The sequence below is a fragment of the Nipponia nippon genome, unplaced genomic scaffold (genome assembly GCF_047370975.1).
Source record: "Nipponia nippon isolate SJK-2023a ecotype South Korea unplaced genomic scaffold, ASM4737097v1 scaffold_1, whole genome shotgun sequence".
NCBI classification, from domain to species: domain Eukaryota; kingdom Metazoa; phylum Chordata; class Aves; order Pelecaniformes; family Threskiornithidae; genus Nipponia; species Nipponia nippon.
In genome coordinates, this window is record NW_028262290.1 from 167,008,997 (window position 1) to 167,030,618 (window position 21,622).

Genomic DNA, 21,622 nt, shown 5'->3' on the forward strand with positions numbered 1-21,622 from the left:
CTATCGGGTCTTGCATTAAGGGAGCCCTGAAAATAATTCTCTACTTGCTCAAAATTTGCAGCTTCTTTAGGATATTATGACACCAGACGAATGTTAAGAATCAGAGTATTGTTTCCGGACAGCTGGCGGTAAGAGCGACAACACATTTATGAAAGTTTCTTTTCAGCTCGCTTCCAGATACTCGGATCCTTCCCTGCTCAGAGGCATAGTTCCAATCTGCCAACGACTGTGGACTAATAAAAGCGTATTACTGTAGATCATTTACACAGGAACTCGTCATGCTTAGATATTCATTGGCAGTTACAGTAATAAATCATGATACACTTGTGATTTAGGGCCTTGCAGCACTTCCAAAGCTTGCAAGCAATGAGATAACGTTTGAGCTTTATTCATTCTGCATGACAATAACATTTTTAAAACAAGTCTTTTTATTACAGGTAGTGTGTAAAATACATTTTTGCTCATAACCGTTACTTTCATAGGGTTGGGTCCCACTGCCAGATGCCAACGCAGCGTTTGTAACAGCGAGAGAAATCATCCTACTGTTTTCCAAAGAGCGTTCATAAAGATATTTAATAAACCCATAGACTTCTATGAGTCTGCTGTTCACATTTTTCTCCTTGTGCTGACAAGTCCTTAAAGCTTGCCTATCCTCTCCGATCCCTCTGCTCAGTTAGGGGAACGGACTAACCTCCGAGCAGAATCTCTTGTTTACGCAGTACCGGGATGGAGGAGTACTTCCATACTGAAGTACAGGCGGTACCTTATGCGTGTACAGGTGCGCGAGGTACTCTAAGAACACAAAATCTAAGGAAACGTGGTTTCAAGGCAATAGGTAACCCACAGATTCCCATCATTCAGGCCAAAAGCATACCGGGCGGTGGGCTAGGTACGTAAATTGCTCCTGATCACCAAGTTTGTCATCTGGCTATTGAGCATAACTGCATCAACATCCCATTCTTTCATCTAACAAAGCAATGGGAGGGAAAACCCCAACAACTGTGCTTTAGAAACTAGCGGCTCTTTCGTTCCAGGTGTTCTGTGAATCATTTCTTACCCCTGTAACAATATCTAATTTCTTCACAGAATCTCTTGGCAAATATGAGATTCAGACAGCAAGAAAATAACTTAGTAAGCAGGTCTACAGTCCTCAAAAATATATTAAAAAAGGTTTCATCCTGTTTCAGCCAGTCTCTTTCCCAGGTTTATTGCCTGTCATCATCTGGGCAGCGCACACATTTCTCATGCCCTCCAAGATCTAGCAAGTAATTTCCCATAAGCTTTCTCAAAAATGAGTGAAAATTGGGTGAAAAGCATTGGGTGAAAGGGTATCTTTTTGGAAGGGCAAGTTATGCAAGGTTCATCTAATTTTCAAGAGAGTCAGCAGCTACCCAGGCTGGAGCAGGCCGAGCTGCACTGCAGACACAGCTACGTGACAGCTGGAACCGGCGTTTCCGAGAGGCAGGGAAGACGGGCTTCAGCTGTCAGCAGTTTTGGCGAGGTTTGCACTGAAAGCCACAGCACTCGAGAGCGGTTAAACTGTGGGAGTCAACCCAAAACTGCTATCACCGCGTGAGCCAAGTCAGGGGAAATCTGCTCACCCACGCTCTGTGTGCTCTAACACGCCGGACTAGCAACTCTGTTTTTAACCAGCTAGACTAGGCTCTAGGGCAAGTTAGGAGCTTGATGTGCTAAGTTAACTCTGGTGTCAAGACGGTACGCATTTTGGGAAAACACAGCAACGCATCCTAAAGAACACAGGCACAAGTACAAGGCAAGAGAACAAAACCACCCTTGGGGACGGAGGCTAGGACTCTGTCATGCTACACATCCGATAAAATAACTGATGCTACAGTTTTAAGAGTAACGCGGTCATACCAGCCATCTCCATGGGTTTGAATACAGGCTGTGACTCAAAGCACAGGTCTCTCTCATCCATCGTCCAGGAGTCATTGCGATCAAGAAATTCTTTGTAAGACAGCTTTTCATCCATGATTTCTCCCGGGAATACTGAAATTAGAGAAGATGATGACACAGTCAAAAGTGAAACATTAAGCTAAAACATTTAAAATAGATTATTGCATGATATGACATCCAGAGGCCAACAGATAACATGAACTGTTAGCCAAACCAGAGACCAAGAATATTCATTTGTTACTGCTTTGATCCAACTCTTCAAATACAAGAAACAGAATAATGAGAATTTCTGCATCTTGACACACATGTAAGATCAAGAACGGACTCACGCGTCAGAGTGCCGTCCTGTTTTCACATGTTGGACAATTCACGCTAGCGCCTCACGCTCATCTTTAGGGAGATGTTTCATTAAGGTATGAGCTGGAACAACCCTGAGCCCCCAAGCTTGTGCGACTGAGCAAAGCTTCCAAGTCCATCAGTACCGAAACGCTGAACGCAACCTGCTCGGCAGGTGACAGCGGGGAGGAGGGGAGACCAAAGCCCCTTCCGCTCCTGCCCAGGCATCGACTCGCCTGCGCCGAATCTGACCCTATTTACAAAAACTGACGGCCGCAGACACACAGTACCACCCGTAGGATGGCTTTGCTCTCTGTTTTACTAGGAAGACAAACTCTGAACCATTTAAGTGACTTTTCCCTGAATACTTCAAAGGCCTTTATTTGTATATCTTTATATTTCACCCTTAAGCCTAATCGCCCCCTGGTTTACCATAAAGACAGTTCTCTGAACACACCAACACATCAAAGCCTGATGGTTTCTATCTGGCCAAGGAAAACTTTAACACGAGCCAGCAAAGAAAGATTAATAACAACCGCGCTGAGACTAACAGCCTTCAGCAATTTGAGATGTTAGAGTCAAGTATTTTATTACTGAAGCCTTGGTAGGCACCTTTCACAGCCTATCAATGCCCCACAGAAACAAAGAAGTTAGACTACATAAAACTATTTCAATAAGGCTTGTCACAAGGAATATTAAAAATATGCAGATCAGCCTTTTCCTGAAGTCCTTACAAGCAGCTGGAAGATGCTTCAGAAAACCAAAGCAAGAAAGCTGAGCTGTGAACGGAGACACGCTCCAACAGCGGCACTAGGAGACGCCGCGGGCTCTCCTCTTCCTCACCTGCTGTGCCTAGGGTTTGGGTTGGGTTTTTTCCTTTAACACCATCTCCCCTTTGCTCCAGCCTATTCACTTCTCCCACTGTAGCACCTTGGGACAAAGAAGTCATAGAATCATAGAATCGTTAAGGTTGGAAAAGACCCTTAAGATCATCGAGTCCAAGCGTTAACCTGTCACTGCCAAGTCCATCTATACCATGTCCTCGAGCACCACATCTATCTGTCCTTTAAATACCTCAGGGGATGGGGACTCAGCCCCTGCCCTGGGCAGCCTGGGCCAGGGCCTGACAGCCCTTTCGGGAAGAAGTTTTTCCTAATACCCAACCCAAACCTGCCCTGGCGCAGCTTGAGGCCGTTCCCTCTCATCCCATCGCTTGTTCCTGGGGAGAAGAGACCGACCCCCCCGGCTCCAGCCTCCTTTCAGGCCGTTGCAGAGAGCGATGAGGGCTCCCCTCAGCCTCCTCCTCTCCAGGCTGAGCACCCCCAGCTCCCCCAGCCGCTCCTCCCCAGCCTTGGGCTCCAGCCCCTGCCCCAGCCTCGCTGCCCTGCTCTGGCCACGCTCCAGCCCCTCCATGGCCGCCTTGGGGTGAGGGGCCCAGCGCTGAGCACAGCATTCGAGGGGCGGCCTCACCGGTGCCCAGCACAGGGGGACGATCCCTGCCCTGCTCCTGCTGGCCACACCATTCCTGATACAAGCCAGGATGCCGTTGGCCCCCTTGGCCACCTGGGCACCCTGCTGGCTCGTGTTCAGCGGCTGTCGACCACCCCCCCCAGGCCCTTTCCCGCCGGGCAGCTCCCAGCCGCTCCTCCCCACGCCTGCAGCGGTGCCTGGGGTTGCTGTGCCCCCAGTGCAGGACCCGGCCCTGAGCCTTGCTGACCCTCACCCCGTGGCCTGGGCCCATGGCTCCAGCCTGGCCAGGGCCCTCTGCAGAGCCTCCCTGCCCTCCGGCAGATCGACGCTCCCACCCAGCTTGGTGTCACCTGCAAACTGACTGAGGGTGCCCTCGATCCCCTCCTCCAGATCATCAGTGAAGATGTTGAACAGGACCGGCCCCAACACTGAGCCCTGGGGACACCACTGGTGACCGGAGTTGACAAGCAAGAGCCTGTAGCATCCCTGCTGCATGAAACACTGACCACAGCCCCAGCTGCACCAACGTCTTCACCCCCAGGAGGATTTCACCTCTGTGCTGGAGGCTGGGATTCAGAGGCCCCCCGAGAGGCCCTACATTTCGGGGGGAAGCTTTGGACATGAAGGGAACTGCACAGGCATCTCCACTGACCACTACTTTTAACACTTCCACTTTAAACCACTTCAACAGAGAAAGAACAGCAGCAGCTAGCGGTAATGGCCAGGATGGGAAAAAGCACCAAGGCATAAATTAAGTTCTCCTTCTAAATAAGCAACGTATCACTGTGTACAGCATCTGAAAGCTAGCTATAAATGAGCTAACGCTTGCAATGTTTGATTTACACTTCGAATTAACACACAAAAAAATCCTGAGCTTCAGGGGCCTCAATACTGGCTGCTCTCCTGTAGCTCCCCCGTAGCCTCAGCCGGGACTGTAAAAAGCCCGGTCATTTCAGCTTCCAAAGACATTTCCAGATCCTGTAGTTGTAGAAAAGAAACAAAAATATATATCCTAATGTTTCCCAATACGACAAACGCAGTGGAAAGGCTCAAAATAAACACCCAGACTCACGACTTTTCAGACGAATTTTCATTTTAAGGAGACCTGAATATGTCAACTCTTCTATTGACACCATTAGACTTTCAAACCGATTTCTGGTTTCTTCGGGAAAGAACCACAAAAAATTGACACAAACTCCTTCTCTCAGCCCCTAATGCAATATCCTACACTCTCTTGCCAATACATCGCTTTATGCTTTTAATGTTTTTCCCTCCACTTAGGCTAACAACACTACTTGCAAGACTGGAGCTCAGGAAAGGAAACCGGTAGCGTGCTCAAAAGCTATCCCTGGAGATGACCCTGAATTCAGCGCAAAACTGCAGTTAATAAAAGCAAACCCAATGTTAACACACAGAAGGAACAGAACGGAAGAAATAATTAAAAACACAAGGCTGGTATATAAAAGCGACAACCGCTGCCTCTTCTAGGAGGCCGAGGTACCAGCCAGTTGCGAACAGAGAATTCGTAGCAAGGTGGAACAAAGATTCATAGAGAGGTTGCAATAATTCTAATAAAAAAAGTGATCGAGAAAGAGTAAGACGAAAGCGGGCTTTTGTGGGGTTTTTTGTTTGTCTTACATCACAAAATAACGAAACGATACCAGTACAAATCGATCGGTGGTTACAGCGATTTGACCGGAGATTTTGTTTTTCCAAGAACAGGAGGTGACTCAATGAAGTCAGAAACGTGTCAAAACCTCAGATTAGTACATAAACGCTGCTTCCCATCATTAAACTCCGGAGCTCAATGCCATACTGCGTCCCTGGGGTCTGGAACTTCGCAAGGTCAGAGGCGTATGACGGTCTGCAGATTCCTGTTTTGAGTCATTAACAAAACACACTTTAGCAGGGACTTCACCCAGATAAGCCCCAGGGAAGGCAGAAGAATTAATGAGCTTTAGCTCCCTTTCAGGCACCACACGAACTGCGGCGTGGCAGGCGGGACAGGGGACTAGGCGAGAGTTTCTCTACCTAAATTCAGAGGGAGGCGGTGATGGGGTCACAGCAGCCCGGTTCCCTCGGCGGGCGGCAGGACGGGGGCTCTCCCTGCCCGCGCTGCCCTCCCGACAGGCAGCCCCGCAGCCGCCGGCTCGGCCTCCTGCTCCGTCCCCAGCCCCGTGCAAACCGAGGTGCTTCCAGCTCCCGAGCTGACCTGAACGGGGATGTCCCAGGTGTGCTCCGCTTCCAAGGGGGCCGAGAAATGCCGTACCAGACGTGCCGTACTGTGGATGCGGTGAGCAAAAAGGAACCGGATCTTCCAAGGGCAACGAGACAGACTGTTCACAAGACCGCTCACGGCACCAGCGTTTGAACTCGGGTGTCCCACAAGAACTGAACAAGTAACATGCTGGAAACGTGCTTTTTTCCCACTGAACTTCAAAAGACAGAAAGCTGCCTACCAGCTGCAGGTCGGGTACTGACACACCACAACAAGACGGGCACTGACCACGGGAAGCGATGTCATGCTCCGACAGGAGTGCACGACTGTAGAAGAGGTCCTGTTCAGATTCTGTTCCAACTAAATAGAAATAAAATGCATTTATTTTTTACCCTTATGTGCACTCTGAGGGCCAGAGAATGGGAATTCAAAGTATAATTCTAGTAAACCCAAAATCTTCTACTACTTCCCTTCTGTGTGAACACTGAAGAACTGCTTTTGAAGAAATTCCGTTTCTGACCATCAGCGGAGTTATTCCTACCTCTCCTGCTACACCCTGCAGATGCTACAAGCGCCCTAAAGCAGCGCTGATTTGGCAAGCGGGTGCTGCTTTTCTGCCAGTGGCTTTTAGCTATTATTCTGCTAAACGGCTGCCTTCGGCATGGCTGACTTCAGCAGGGAGGACAGAGGAGCTTCCCAGGCCAAGCTTTACGACAGCTCTGCCCGCTCCACGCAGAGGGCGAGGGGTAGCTCCGCAAGCGGGAGAGGCGAGACGCGAAGGCAACGAGCCCCTCGTGTTCAGCACCAAAACCAGCCCAGGAGATGCCGGCCGATCACGGAGTCCGAGCGTAGCTTAAAGGCTGACAACTTAAGCAGGAAATATTTTATTAAGAGAGACAATGATCGTTTAGATTTGCGAAGTACTTTGAAGATAAAGTGTCACTACATGTGTCAAGAGACTTTATTATTTACGATTATTTCTGGTGCAGAATAGCAAGGGGGTTAATTATATTCTCTCGTCAATTCTTCTGGACAGGAACCTGTCATTCATTTGTCTATAAAACTCCATTTAAAGCAAAAAAAAAACCCAGGAGACTGTCAATGTCCTTGTCAGTGTGAGGAAGAGGCCTGGGAGCAGTTAAGAAAATTCGACGTGAACTTTCTCAAAAATGACTTCAGCTGGTTTTTGGATTGGACCCCCGCTCAGTCTGATCAACTGCAGAGAACAGCGGCTGAACTCAAAGTGTTTTCCCTAAATCTGTCAGTCCTAGAGCACAAATACCATTGGCATATTGCTATTATTAATAGATCTCACAGGGCAAGAACATGAAATTAGGATCACAACAGGCAAACCAGAAGTAAAACCTCTGCTTTTTTTTATTTTTATTTTTTTTTAGTAGACAGGTTGCATTCATGCCTTTAAATAAAGAGGAGAGGAACCTCCCTCAACCACACACCTTGCTGGAAAAGGAGCAAGCAGGACACTAAGGCAGCAGACAAAAAGAAGTATAGAGGGAAGCATTTACACGAGACATCAGAGGAAATCAAACTCCTGTAATGGTTTAACAGAACTCTATCGGTATTTGCGAACCTTTAGTTCTAGCAAAAGCCCCAAGAGCCAGATGAGAGACGATCCAAAAGCAGTTGTGAATTGCCTCTGCCAGAGCATGAGAAATGCAAACCAGAGACTTGCATATCTTTCATACATTTTCGCGACAGATGCTAATTAAAAAAACGAAACGAAACCGCGGTTGCTTTCCAGCAGAAAAACGGACGGAAGGAGGAATGCCGGCAGCCCGGTCAGGAGCAGGCGCGAGGCGTCCGAGGGCAGAGCAGCCGGCGCTCCCGCTGCCGTGCCGCGGCCGAGGCTCAGCTTCGCTACGCAAGTGCCAGGGAGAACAGAGATTGCTCTATCAAAATAAACGTTAGCAAAAACTCCCCTGCTATTCCCAGTCAAACCGTTTTTCAACATTACTTGCCATACAGCTGTAAAGCGGACGCTTCCAGCTTATCTGCCGTCCCCGCCCCGTCCCAATACTCGGTTCCTTATTCAAGCAAGCTTCGTGGAACGCAAGAAATGCGATCGCAGAAACAGGCTCCCAAGGACTGCAGAAAAGAGGATTTGTCACTTCCAAACCCAGCGCTGCAGACCCTCCTAACACACACAGTCGGCATGGGATCTATAAACAAAAGACATAAAAGCAAGCAAAAATGACTAGCCAAACTCTTCCGATGATCAATCCTGGAAGCGCCTATTAATATATAGAATCATAGAATCACAGAATCGTCAAGGTTGGAAAAGACCCTTAAAGATCATCGAGTCCAACCGTTAACCTATCACTGCCAAGTCCATCTATACCATGTCCTCGAGCACCACGTCTGTCCGTCCTGTAAATCCCTCCAGGGATGGGGACTCAGCCCCTGCCCTGGGCAGCCTGGGCCAGTGCTTGACCACCCTCTCGGTGAAGAAGTTTTTCCTAATGTCTAACCTAAACCTCCCCTGGCGCAGCTTGAGGCCGTTCCCTCTCAGCAGCAGATAACGTACTCAACACAAAAGGTAAATTTGACAGATCCCACAAACCCGTAAAGTAATTTTAGCAAGTATTAAAGCTTGCTGACAGTTGAAAATCCTGTTACGACTGTTGATAATATAAACCAACGTAGGATTACAGCTTACAAAGTCTTGCTTAAAGAAAAAAAAAATACTATTAACAACATACTTACAGAGCAAACTTGCTTCTGAAAGTAAAAATATGGATCCCATGCAAGCAGCACCTTTCCTGAACCGATCCCACGGCAGGTTCCGGAGAAAGAGCGCAGAACATTTAGTAGGGCTGCTGACAGCGTTGATTTGTTTGCTTTATCATCTGCTCTGCAAAGATCAGCACGGTCACACAAGCCAATTCAGAAGCTAATCCATGCAAAACAGCACTTCTGGCAACCCACAAGACGGACGCTCCCAACGCGGGCAGCCTGCGGTGCTCGGACCTCCAGAAGAAACAAAAATCTGTAGCCACAACCCTGCAGGCCATCACACAGTGAATTTCCAGCGAAGAGAGGATTACCGTGATAAAGCCTTTTCGCTGCAGGAGATGCTAATCTTGATAGGTCACTGACCAGATCTCGAGCTAGAGGTTAAGTATCTTCAAAATTAACGTGTCTGCAGCCATGAGATGTCCCTGCCAGCACCAAGCCAAGCAAACAGAAAAAGGGAAGCTTAAGAGCTTCATTCCTAGACCTGATCTTAAAGCTAATTTGCCCAGATCGCTGCATTGGTTCAGTATCCTAAACGGATGCCACGTTTGCCTTGCTAAAATCACCGCTAAGACCGACAGTTTTACCAGCTGGCCGAACAAGCCTTGCCCTGCCAGAAATTCTCAGCGATCTCCAAGGAACGAAAGTCCCCACCACCTCTGCGGGGTATGGTATACCACTCCCTTTAAAAGGAACTTCAAGAAGCATTGTTAGCAGGCAGGGGCTCAGTAACACGCAAATTTTTATATTCTACATGAGATTTGGAGGTGTTTTGGTAGCCTTTGGCTCCGGCGTGAGGCTCTGCTCTGCACAGCTGCGCTCCGCAGGCTGCTACGGGCAGTTACCGACATGAGCAACTTCTGATTCCCAGCACGTGGATTCGTCAGATCCTTGCCTGCATGTCCTCTCTGGTTTTTTTTTTATGCGCACACACTGAGGCGCTACCTTCAATATGCTAACCGATGGGGTTGTACAGGACGGGATGACGTGGGGAACATCAGGTAAAAGCCCCTGCAGGCAGCCAAGACGCGCTGGGTTCCCCCCCTTCCTCGCGCGGGGCGCTGAGGCATTACTTCGGGTACGGGATGCAGAAGCCTCACCTTAAAGGTTACGCAGGGCCTCTTCAGAGATGCTCGGCGCTCCCTTGGTGCACGCTGGCTTCAAGGAAACGGAAAATACCTCGCAGGAATGCCTTCTCAACATTTTATTATCGGTTTCATTATTTTGTAAAATAGAATATTGTCTAGTTCGGTTCAGAGTGGAGAGTCTTAAAATCATTGTAAATGAGTATTACAGACAAGCTTCGCTAACACCCAAAATCTAAGGGATAAACAGACACACAACTTCACTGAAAAGGATGCAGACCAGCCTCCCAAAGGAACTTCATACGCTTTTATCCAAGAGGATAAGAGCTGAAGATTAAAAGAAGTTTTTGCATTTAATAAATGTATAAAGCACAAAGCTGGCAGCCTTGATGGAAAAGACTTTATCCAGCCCAGAGCCATCAAACTGGTTACTTTCTGCCCAGTGACTTTCCTCTTGTCAAACTGAAATACAGGCGACTCCATTTAAGCTTTTTTTTTTTTTTCTTTTAAAATAAAAATCTGAGGGGAATTGAACACTGGGCAGGTTGCCCAGAGGGGCTGTGGAGCCTCCATCCTTGGCGATAACTCAAAACCCAGCTGGACAGAGCCCCAGCAGCTCCGCCGGTTTCCCTGCTTTGAGCAGGGGGTCGGACTCGAGACGTCAGAGCTCCCTTCCAGCCGCCGAAGCCTTCGCAGGCACTTCAGGCGCTGCTTTTGGAGAAGACAACTTCTGGCCTTGCAGAAAATAAAAGCTTAACTACCAGGAGCTGGTGCTGAAACCAAATCTGGCCGAGATTAACTACTTTAATTTGCTGCAATGAGAAGCAAATTAAAATCCACCATTCTGTTAGATGGGAAAAAGAAGGTCAGGAATACATTGCAGGTCCTTAAGAAACCGCAGGGCATTTCAGATGGTGCTGACAATTCAAGAAACATTCGGTTGCTTTCCTTCTGAAATTCCATGCTGTTAGATAATCCGGAACGCTAGAAAAGCTCAGTGCATCCAGCTGTCAGAACCAGTATCTCCTAACTTAAAAGATGCAAAGTCAGTAACTTTAAAGTTCAACACAAGGTTCACATTTTGCCTTTTTAAAAAAAAAAAAACTGCAAGAAAAAAAAAGATGCAACTGTTACAGTTTATCATATAGCTTTTTTTCCTTACTTACTCCTCGTAAAGAGACGTTTCGTCAGCAGCGATTGCTTCATGATAAATTGAAAGCAAGAACCAGGGATGCGCAGAAAGCACACCTCTACCCTCGGCTCTAATTGCTCTACGAGCAAGGTTTGTTCTCGTGCTCCTGCTTCCCGCTGGGAAGGTCAGATGCTCGGGAAGCGAGTAATTTGTTATCGCATCTCAGGTGTTACTGGAGAAGCCTCGCAGATCGCTGACAACGCTCCGGTCTGCAAGGCAGGACAGCTGCCACCAGATACTCTCTTGAGATTCCTCCATCTAGAACCGCACTCGATAGACTCTACATTTTTTAACAACGAAGGCACTTGGAGTCCTATTTTTAAACAAAAGGCTCTCTAAAGACTTATTTCCACAGCGTTGTCATAGGCACGCATAAACAAAGTAGCCCTACTTGGGAGACGACTTCTACCCGTGAAGCGTTGCTCTGAGCAGGTACCTGTTCGGTGAATTAAGAGAACGACCTTTGTGTTTTCTGCGGGAAGATGGGGGTTCCAGAACACCGCCTCTGTTACCAGGCGTTTTAAAACCAGGCACTTGAAGCGTGATTGAGTATTTTTACTTTTTGCTGTTCTTGGGGTTTTTGTTTGGTTTTTCCTAACTGATATTTTGGAGAGCCAAGTGATACAACTGAGACAGTTTTACTGTTTCACTTGAGGTTTCTTCCTAAGCTGAGGGCCTTCTGCATATTCTCGGTAGTGAATATTTCAGTCCAAAGCCATGCAAAAAAACCCACAAACCTGTTCAACAGGCCCAACGCGAGATGCAGACAATAGAGAAGAACATCTCTACATAGAGAAACCCCAAAGCAACAACGCCAAGACTGAGTCAGCTAAATCACCCCCCCATGCCCTGGCCTTGGATCCAGCCTCATAACTGAGGAGAACGTTCAAGAAGGTAGCTCAACATCTCGACCAGGCAGCCTTGCCTACAATTTATGAAGTTGAAATAAGCAAAACTCTGAGGCAAAAGACTCACAGTGTGGGAACCGCCGGCTCCTTACGGTGGGCATACGAGGCCTGTCCAACACCCAGTTTGCTGGCACCGGAGGCGAGCCCGAGAGATGCGAGGAACAGGCAGTGGAGTCTCACCCCCGCGCTACCAACCCGGCCAGAGTCCCGAGCACAGAGATCTCACGCTTGTGAGTACGCAAGTCTGCGAGTGAGAGCGACGCGAAAACAATCACGAGTGAAAAAAGTTTTGTTTAAAATAAGTATCACCGGCCCCTCGCACCGAGCCGTGTTGCTTTGGTGTCCTACAAAAGCCTCCCGACTTCCAGAGCCACCTGGAAGCCACCAGCGCAGCGCGGTGCTGCGACGCGGCACGGGGAAGGAAGCCCTGTGGCGTTTTTGCGGTGGACTGCAGCCCCTCCGCGCTCGGCACTACCCCGAGCAGGGAGAGCGTGTCCCTTACGCCGTCACCACCAGCCAGCGACACTGCGGTTTACAGCAGCAAGCTGTGACCCAGAGCGCTGTCATCCCTTGTTCCGAGCAGGAAAAAGCTATTTCCCCTGAAAGGGCTGTTACCAAATTTAAACAGCTTTATACTGATTCAGGGAAAGCTCCAGTTCAAACACAGGATTATAACTTGTTCCAGCGGGGCAGGGGGAGAGGCTATAGCAGCATCTCAGACATGGCAGGGGCACATTTTGGGAAGACTGACCGTGCTCCGGATTAATCCAGGGTCAAGAAACGGCACAGCACTTCAGAGCAGAAGCCTTCGAGAAGAGCAGAAGCCTTCGAGAAGAGCAGAAGCACCAGCGAGGAACCAGCATAAGGATTCATTCAGCAAAGGTCAGTGCTGAGCTTAACGCTCAAGCCTTTCAAACACGGACATACGAAGGCATGAACTGCCACCCTGGAGCAGCGTAAGGGCTTTGGTTTTCAAGGAAGACCGGTTTGGGAGTCCTTTTCCTCCGGGGCAATTGAAGTCGTCTCCTGACCAGGGACACCCGCGTCCCCTAAACCTCTGAGGGTGTGGGTGGGGAAAGATGAGAGAACGTTACCGGAGAGACACACTAGACCCCAGCCACGCAACCCAGAAGTTCGGAAAATGAGCAGGATCTACGGGTGCTGTGCATGAACATGCAAGCCCTGACCCTGGGACATTTGCTGCAAGGTACCTCTTAGCCCCACGGAGTCACCGTGTACCCGAGGACTGGCGGACGGCTCAGCAGCACGAGGCCCAGGAGAACCACGGGCCGGCTGACACGACAAGCTGGGCCTGTGACATGGTACGGGGAGCCCCGGGCTGCAGCCTGGATTGAGGCTAACAGCTAAAGAGGGTTCAGGATGCCAGGAGCACAGAAGAGTAGGTAAGACACGAGCTTCTGCCATTCTGCAAGTAGGACTGGGGCTTTCAAAGCACAGTGCCCCCCGCCCCCAGGAAATCCAAGATCCAGAGAGTGGATATGAAAAAAAAATAGCTGAGGTATAAAAAAACCCAGTAAAATTCTTAAAGAAAATAGCCCCTACATACCATCTGATGAGGATTTGGGAACTCGCGTTGAGGAACTCCAACCTTCTCTTCTGCACTGAGACCAGATCACATTTACCCAAACTATCACGAAAAATAAGCCTGCAAGTTTCTCTTCAGCTAGAGACAAAGTGCCTCTTTAAGATCATAAGATAGTGTAAGATTTCTTCTCATCCCATGCCCAGACCAGACAGACTAACCAATTACTGTTCTCTTCACGAAAAATATTTTGTATTTGAGATGTCTTTTCATGGGTGGGTTAAACATCACGCCTTCCCCACGTCCCCAGACCGTCTCCCATTTGCCCGCTCGACAGACACCGGGCAGAGCTACCCAGCCAAGTCGGCATCGAAAGCAACTGGAGCAGAAGAACTGCCTCCGCCTCCTCGCACGCAACGCTCCTGCGAGGCCGTGGCCGCCGCTTTCTGCGCTGAGCCGCGTTTCGCTTGCGATCTGTTACAATTCCCAGGTTTTCTCCTGACAACCTCCAGGTGCTTTTCTGCTGAATTCTTTCTTCAAATGTAATCAGAGTCAGAGAAGAAAACAAAAATAAATAAAAGCACTTACAGCCCCTATGGAATGAGCATTCTTTTAAAAGTCAGTATTTACAAACAGAAACTCATACAAGAACAAGGTCCATACACCACCACACGTTGTCCAACCAACTCCTTGAAAGCGATCCACTAATAAGTATTCTCCAAGGGCTATTTCTCCCGCTGAGGAGGGCACAGAACTGGCTGTCTCTTCTCAAAACTTTTAACAAGGAAATTAGGGAACTGGGGTCATGTCAAAGAAACATCCTTACTCACTGCACCCCGTCTTACCTACGCTTCAGCTGCTGCCTTGTCAAAGAGCAGCTTGAAGGACTTGCACAGTACGTCCTCTTTATTACCTTGCTCGTCTCTAGCTGGTTATAAGCTGGTTGTTTCATCACTTGTTCCAATATCTTTCCGTTAATTTAAATTAGGTTGCAAATTAGTAATGCTTCACATCTCTAACGCGGGTATGGTGCTTGCCCTCTTCCATTACCTGGGACCTTCTGTCCCCGTGAGGTCGAGACAGCCACCGATGGTTCGGAGGCTGAGCTTCTTGTACTCCGTCGGGGGTAAAGACGTGCTATTGAGGCCTATGCTACAACCCCGTTAAACAGCATGACTTATCAAATCAAATAATAAAAAACAGAACTAAAGAAGACAAGGGTCTGAATATTGCAGCCATTTTTGCATCATTTTCTCCTCCATCTCTGTTTAACAGTTTTCTTTCAACCTTCTCTTACGTCTAATAAATTAGAAAGCCCCTTCTTCTTGACTCATGTACTTCACTAGTTGTAAATCATTAGGTACCTTAATCTGTGTCGTTTTTAAATCTCAAGCTATAAGTCCTAGCTTCCGTTTTTATTAGTTTCCTCCTTTTTTCCAGACCTTTAAAGAACTCCTGACACAGCCACGTTAGCAATAGTCTACGAAGGTCTTGCCTATACATACCAATCATTTGCCTTCATTAGTTTTTCAGCACTTCATCATCCCAACGGATTTAACTCATGAGATGCCTGACTGCCAAGATGAATTTAAATTCACTGTCCTTTTCTCCCTGCTGCTCACACCTTTACTTGCCTAAAAATAGCCAATTCTATCATATTTACTTGCTTTCCACCTTATCCTCTACGCTTATCTTCATTCAGCTCTCATTAGTAAAAACATGCAATAGCGACAGCACCAGCTCGCTTATTAACCCTTCTCCGAGGTTAAAAAATCCAAACGATTTGTTGCAGATATTTCTAGATCGTAAGCCAACACTTATGCCCCAAACCAGACGCCCAGAGCTGTTAGCGAGGAAGCCACTCAGAGGCCTAAGAATGTGTCATAAATATGCACGGAGTCCAGGAACCCTGAAAAATTTTAATATAATACTGCTTCATGTTCAACCACAGGGTACCAGTAATTCCATCCCCAGAACCGTTAGTGTTTGATTGCTGCTTCGATTCAAAATGCTTCACTTCTTTTGACCTACATATTTTGGCACTTCCACTCTTTCCCCGCCTGCTTCGCACAAGATGCAGAGAAACCATTGAGAAGTGACAATATAGATCATCCCTCTTGAAACACATACATACAGATATATATATATGTATATATATGTATACATACACACACACATATATCTATTACACTGCTTCCCGAACCCCATCTGTGGGTGCATGTACACAGAAGTCCCCATATGCCTGTTCTGCAGAACGAGATAGTGATAATGGAAATAAGTGCTTAAAATAGAACATTTCCCTTCAACGTTACAGTCATGTTTGTTTAATGCTGAGATTATAGCCCGTTTCTCAGCCTATGTTCACGCACGTTGCAGTGACCTACTTTCCGCTTTTAAAATCCCATGGCAAAAGTGGCGAGCTCACATGAGGAATCAGAAGCAGTCAGGAGAAATCTATCTGCCACATTTGTAATATAGTTTTCTGGCCATTAATTCCAGCTAGTGTCAAACTAATGACACGAGGGACATCAAGGCATGAAGCCATTTACATAATACCAGAAGAATCTACAATTCTATTACTATTTATCCAGGGAGCTTCTGCTTAGAGAACGAGAAAAATGACGTGCTGTCTCTGCTCTTTTGAAATCATTATAATTTACAGCCCTGTAAAGAGTCAGCCAATTTTCTAGGAATTTTTGAATTCCTCACTAAGGAGGTTTTGGTGTTTTGCAGTGCTAAATAAATCTTGTCAATGCTATTTTCTCCCTGCAAAACTAACCAATAAAGTACCTTTATTGGCGTGGACAAGCCACTCGAGACGGAGCACAGCCATCAGTTCACCCAGAAGGAAAGGCTACCGGAGCTGGCGTTCGCACGGGAGCTCCCACCTACACACCCCAGACCCAACGCGCAAAGACAAAAAAAAAAAAAAATTACTCAGATCTTTGGTCTAATATCGAATTGTCTCACCTAGATGTATTTGACAGTCGGGTCTCGGGCACACAGCTAAAGCAGAACCACTAACGCTCCTGCCTGTTTGATGGTAAGTAGACTGGACATTTCCAGGGTTGTCAGAAGACTTCCATGGCCCGCGAAGCTCCAGCCGCGCAGAGAACCGCAGTGAATGCACCGCAGGGCATTTCTGCAGTCAGGGCAGACGAGGCTTCGGTTTCGTTTTCATTTTAGGAAAAAAACCAACAGTGCACAGAAAGTTTGATCTTGAAACACAGCTGGGCAGCTGTATCGTGCCAAGTCGACAGGAGCTGCCCCGTGCTCTGCAGAGGGCTGCAAAGGTGCACCGTGCGTCTGGCGTGCACCGACAACCAGCACGCTTAGGGCACCAAATGGGACGCACATCGGAGGGCTGTAAAAAAGTGGTGTACACAGTTAGGCGGAGGGCTACTCCCAAGTATATAAATGGGGAAAAAACCCTCAAAGCCCCCAAAGCATTTTTTTGGAGGTATGGCTTGAACCGCAGTTAACCACCAAGGTCAAAGATGCGCATTGAGGCACCTTGCTCTGGCTGGGTGCGTTCACTTCACCGAGATTTAGTAGTGAAACGTTTTTATGAAGCAATCTTAGCAGGACCGTAGGTACTACCGAGAGAAGAGCCGCGCGAGTCTCGGCAACGACGACATCAGCAGAACTTGGTGCAGGCTCTGCAGCGGTTTAGGTCCAGCAGCCAGGGGTAGGAAGAGCTCATTCAACAGAGGAACTACGGTGGCAGCCCTTCTGAAAAGGTGCATGAACTGGCCAACTAGGAGAATGAATTCCAAGAAATGAAAACTGTCAGAATGCAGAAAGGGTATGAAATTCATGTAATGGAAACAGTCTCGGTAAGCCTTTTGTTTCCTGCATCTTCTTCGGCTTTTCCAGAAGTCGTAACAGATCTCTCAGTTACGAATCGGCTATGGATCTCTCAGCATGTTCAGATTTTAAATTTTATCACTCTGTCCTTCAGAATTAAAAGTCATGAGACTCAAGACCTTTCTCATAGCGTGTTCTACAGTAATACTCAGAGATCCCAGGTAAATTGTCCAGATCTAAAGCAAGGAAGATAACACATGCTCCTACAACCTTCAACTAACCATCATCCTGAAGAGCAAATAGCAATCTAAATATTCCTGCAATTACTCCTTCAACAAGCAGGACTGCCTTTCAAGGTTAGCTTCCGAGCAGATCACTGTAATGAACAGCCTAAAGAAGAAGAGGTACAAAAATTGATGCAACCTCTAACACCAGCTCTTCTATAATCAACACAAAACCCACAACTGGCAATTGAAACCAATAATCAGCTTTTATATATATATATATGTTTCTTTTTAACTGAAGGTCTGGCCAGGTAAATCTAACGTTCCTCAACTCTCAGCTACTCAACTGGGCGACTCTAATTTGGATCTTTTAATGATTAGTTGGTTCCCATTCACGTTGAATCTGAGACCACGGCTTTAGCAGAACACAGGATTGCATTACACTATCTGAAACGTCAAGTAATAGACAGATAAATGTAGCGTTTTCTCTTTTTCTAAGCAGAGTCAGTCATTTTGGTGGTAAGATTGAGACACTGATCACTCCTTGCAAAACTATTTTCATGAGCGACATTTTGAAAGATCAGCTGTTTGCATCACTGAAAAACAGGAAAGTGTTAATGTAGGAGATGTAACAACAGATTTTCTAGACAAAGTAAGTAAGGAAGACTTGACTTAGCTGAAAGCAAAGTATTTTTATCTGTAGCCAGGGGAAATGTTAACGAAACTGGAGACACAATGAAATGACATAAAGGTAAATAAAGAATTGGCTAAGTGACAAGTGGCAAGGCAATGTCGAAAAGGGAATTATCTTGCTGGAGGAACATAACTCATTAGAGTCTGAAGATCAAGAAACCAGAATAAGTCAGGCTTAACATTTTTATTTTGAATCTTAGAAATTAGAAAGGGTTCTGATGAAATGAAATTAAAAGATAAAGTCAGCAAATGGTGTTAGGATGCCATCCAGGAAGAGTTCAGTGATTTTGAGTATCAACGGTAGACACGAGGCAACGCTTGACACTATGGAATTCAAGGTCACGCAAAGGACCAACACAATGAACTAACAGGATTTATGCCATAGAGAGGGAGTTCAAAGAGAAACACAGGCTGAGCGTACTAATGAAATACAGAAAAAGACTGAATTGTGTGATGAGAAGAGACAGGAGAATGCGAGGGATGCACTAATGCCTCGTAAGACAACAGCAAGGTTTCTTCTGCAAAACACGTCACGCCGCTCTGATCAGCATCCCGGGAAACACAATAAAGAAGAGTGACTTGGGGCTGGAAGATGGACAGTGACATTAAAACTTTCTTGAGTATCATGAAGAAATTATTTAGAGTTCAGATGGTTTAGCTCAGCAAAAAAAAAGAAAAAGGACCAGATCCTTCTCATGAGTTCCCTGGGGCAGTTGCTAGGGAGGGGGAAGTGTTTCCTCAAACGGAAAGCCAGTATTTGCACAGAACAACTGCTTTTATCATTTCCACAGCATCTTTAGTATGGAAGTTCAAAGAAACTGTCTAGGTAACCGTCAAGGAGTGGAAGCAGCGGAACAGCCCATGAGCAGAGACAGAAGAACACATCTTTTTCAAGGTGTATTAAAGAAACCACCCCTCTGCCTACAGTAGTTAGAACCTGGGTTTACTTACCCAGAACGGCTTTCCAGGTTCATGCTCACTTTGTAGGGTTATTAAATTAAAAGAGACACATTTCAAGTTTATTAAACATCTTCAGTGCCTCACTCGCCAACAGTAAAGGTGGCAGAGGACAGCTCTGAGCACCCCAACGTGCGGCTCGGTGAAGCACCCTGCGAGCACAGACGCTGGGTCTCCCCGCAAAACCCCAGAGCCCGACCCCAAAGCCAGGCTTCATACGCCACCCCCGTGAAACGGGCAAAAACCCCAGCCAGCCTCTCCAACGTATTATTTGCGCCTTGGTTTCTCAGCAGGATTGATGACTTCCACAAACAACGACTAGAATGGGCAGGCTGGGTTAAGTTATTAGAACTTAACCATAGAGTTTTGGGCTATACCAGTACCTGGAGTAATCCCACACTTTACAAAAGGAGCAGGGTTGTGTTACTTAATGGCATCTGAAAAGCTGGCTTCTCTTACCACTGTACTTCACACTAAACACACTGCAAATAAAAGTATAAGTTAGATGCTTGCCTGTGCGTTAACCGCATCTATGTGACTCTCTCTCTTTAAACTGTGTCTCTGGAGGGACTGTATTCTTCTGTGAGTTCAAACAGTCAATGGAAATAAGTCTTTCAGTTCTTCACCGTTACGTTTCAGATTTGTGTACTCAACTGGTTTGAAAAAACACCACGATATTATACAGCTTTACGTTTAAACAAAGTCCACGGTTTGTAGGATACTTAGGTATTCAGAACAGAAACGTCTCAACGCGTGACCAGCCCGAGTGCACCGGCCCAGGCCAGTCTGAAGGAAACAGCCTGGAAGGGGAGGAGTGCCGAGGCGTCGGGAGACGGCAGTCCTACGGCTGGTGACCAGAGCCTGCGTCTGTCCCGCGGGGCTGGGCTCCAAAGCCCCTCTTGCCTTACTTAATCGAAGAAAGGTTGAGCCCATCAACGCATTCCACGGGCGATCTTCTTAACGAGTCATTCTGATCTCCCGTGTCTGGTACCCTCTCCCTTCAACAATATTTGCCTAAAAAATGTAATGTAAGATTACCTGGGCCTGTATTTGTCTCTATGCCATCAGCCGTGAGTGCAGCTAGAGCCACGGCAGCGAGCAGGATGCTGCTGTGGTAGCGGGCAGCCGAACCGGGAGAGGCGACAATGTGACACCATAACATTGCAATACAAGAATCCTATGTTACAGCCGTACTTAAATAATAAAGAAGCAGAAGTATCTTTTCTCAGACATAGAGAAAACGTTCTTACTTCACACCTCGGACACGCTGGACTGAATTGAATAGCCGAATTTGTATTCTCTGCATGTATTGGAGGTAGAGATTAGATGCTTGTTCTCCGCTATCAGAAACGCCCGTGGACTTTCTACCCTGTTGACAAATTTCACTCTACAGCAGCTCGTCTTCAACTGGCACCAAGAAGAGAGATTTTTAAAGCACAAAAAGCTGTGTACCAATTAAGGCAGAATACATGGCATCACGTCAAGAACCCGGACACCTCTAACCCTTCTCCTCTGCCAAATCCCATTAACAGGGAACAGTTCCTACAGCCACTGCAGGCTGATGATGAGACCCACGACAGCTTTCTGCTGGCAAACGCTGTCACGTCTCGGGCCCTGACGCTCTGCCTGCCAGTTTCTGCTTGGGAAGCAACAATTTTAAGGGTTGGCTCAGGAAATCCAAGCTGTCCTCCCAACCTTCCCACTAACTCGCCATGTGGCAGCATCATTAAATACCAGTGCATTTTCCTCTTGAATCTGGTAAACAGCCATTTCACATTTTAACGTTCGAAGTTTTAATCTGCACAGAAAAGAGGACTCCAGAAGAATAAAATGCCATTCTTTCGTCCTGCAGTCATCTGTGAGGGAACTACCAGCCCTCTTAAATGCAAGAGGCCACCAAATCCGCAGCAGTTCAGGAGGAGCAGAGGAAGACAGCAGGCTTAGCCAGGCTCTCGGGTGTTTTTCGGGAAGGCAGACTACCCTGAGGGCACAGAAGAACTAACCTGTCACAAAGAACTACAGAAAATTAATTTTTGTTTTAGGATACGTCAAATATAGCACGCTCTAGTTAAAAGGAAGAAGGTTAAATAATGTAAGTTACACGACAAAACAACATCAATCATCCCTTCCAGATAATTCCTTTTGGGGGATGAATCGTGGTTTGTTCACTCCCTAGAATCTCATGTCACTTCTGTGCCTTGCTAAGTCATTTCTAATTTCATAGTTGCCTACAGCATCGATTGTCTACAGAAATATCCACAGCCCTAAAGCTATAGATCGCTCCTAAGGAAGCTGTTAATCTTGCACAGCTTAAGAGGCATTGATTAAATGCGAACAGCCTGTTAAGAAATTTCAATTTCTACCCAGTCATCTCCAGGAAGCAGCTTATTTTGCCATTCCCTGCTGCTAAAAGGAGCTGCCAGATTGATGGGAACAGCCTCCTCTTCAAACACCACAGCACCTCCGTGTTGCAGAAACCGAGATCCTGCCCTGTTCGGTGCAGCAGAAAAGAGCAGCT

At 47.0% G+C, this 21,622-nt stretch overlaps 1 protein-coding gene across 7 annotated transcripts in view; it reads right to left on the reverse strand.

Moving 5' to 3' along the window:
- MAP4 (microtubule associated protein 4) overlaps nucleotides 1-21,622 on the reverse strand; it is a 171,635-nt gene that overhangs the window by 67,363 nt on the left and 82,650 nt on the right. For all 7 annotated transcript variants that reach the window (XM_087732482.1, XM_087732475.1, XM_087732492.1 and 4 more), the window contains one exon: nucleotides 1,879-2,010. In XM_087732482.1, the coding sequence (XP_087588608.1) occupies nucleotides 1,879-2,010 (132 nt within the window). The remainder of the gene's footprint in view (nucleotides 1-1,878; nucleotides 2,011-21,622) is intronic.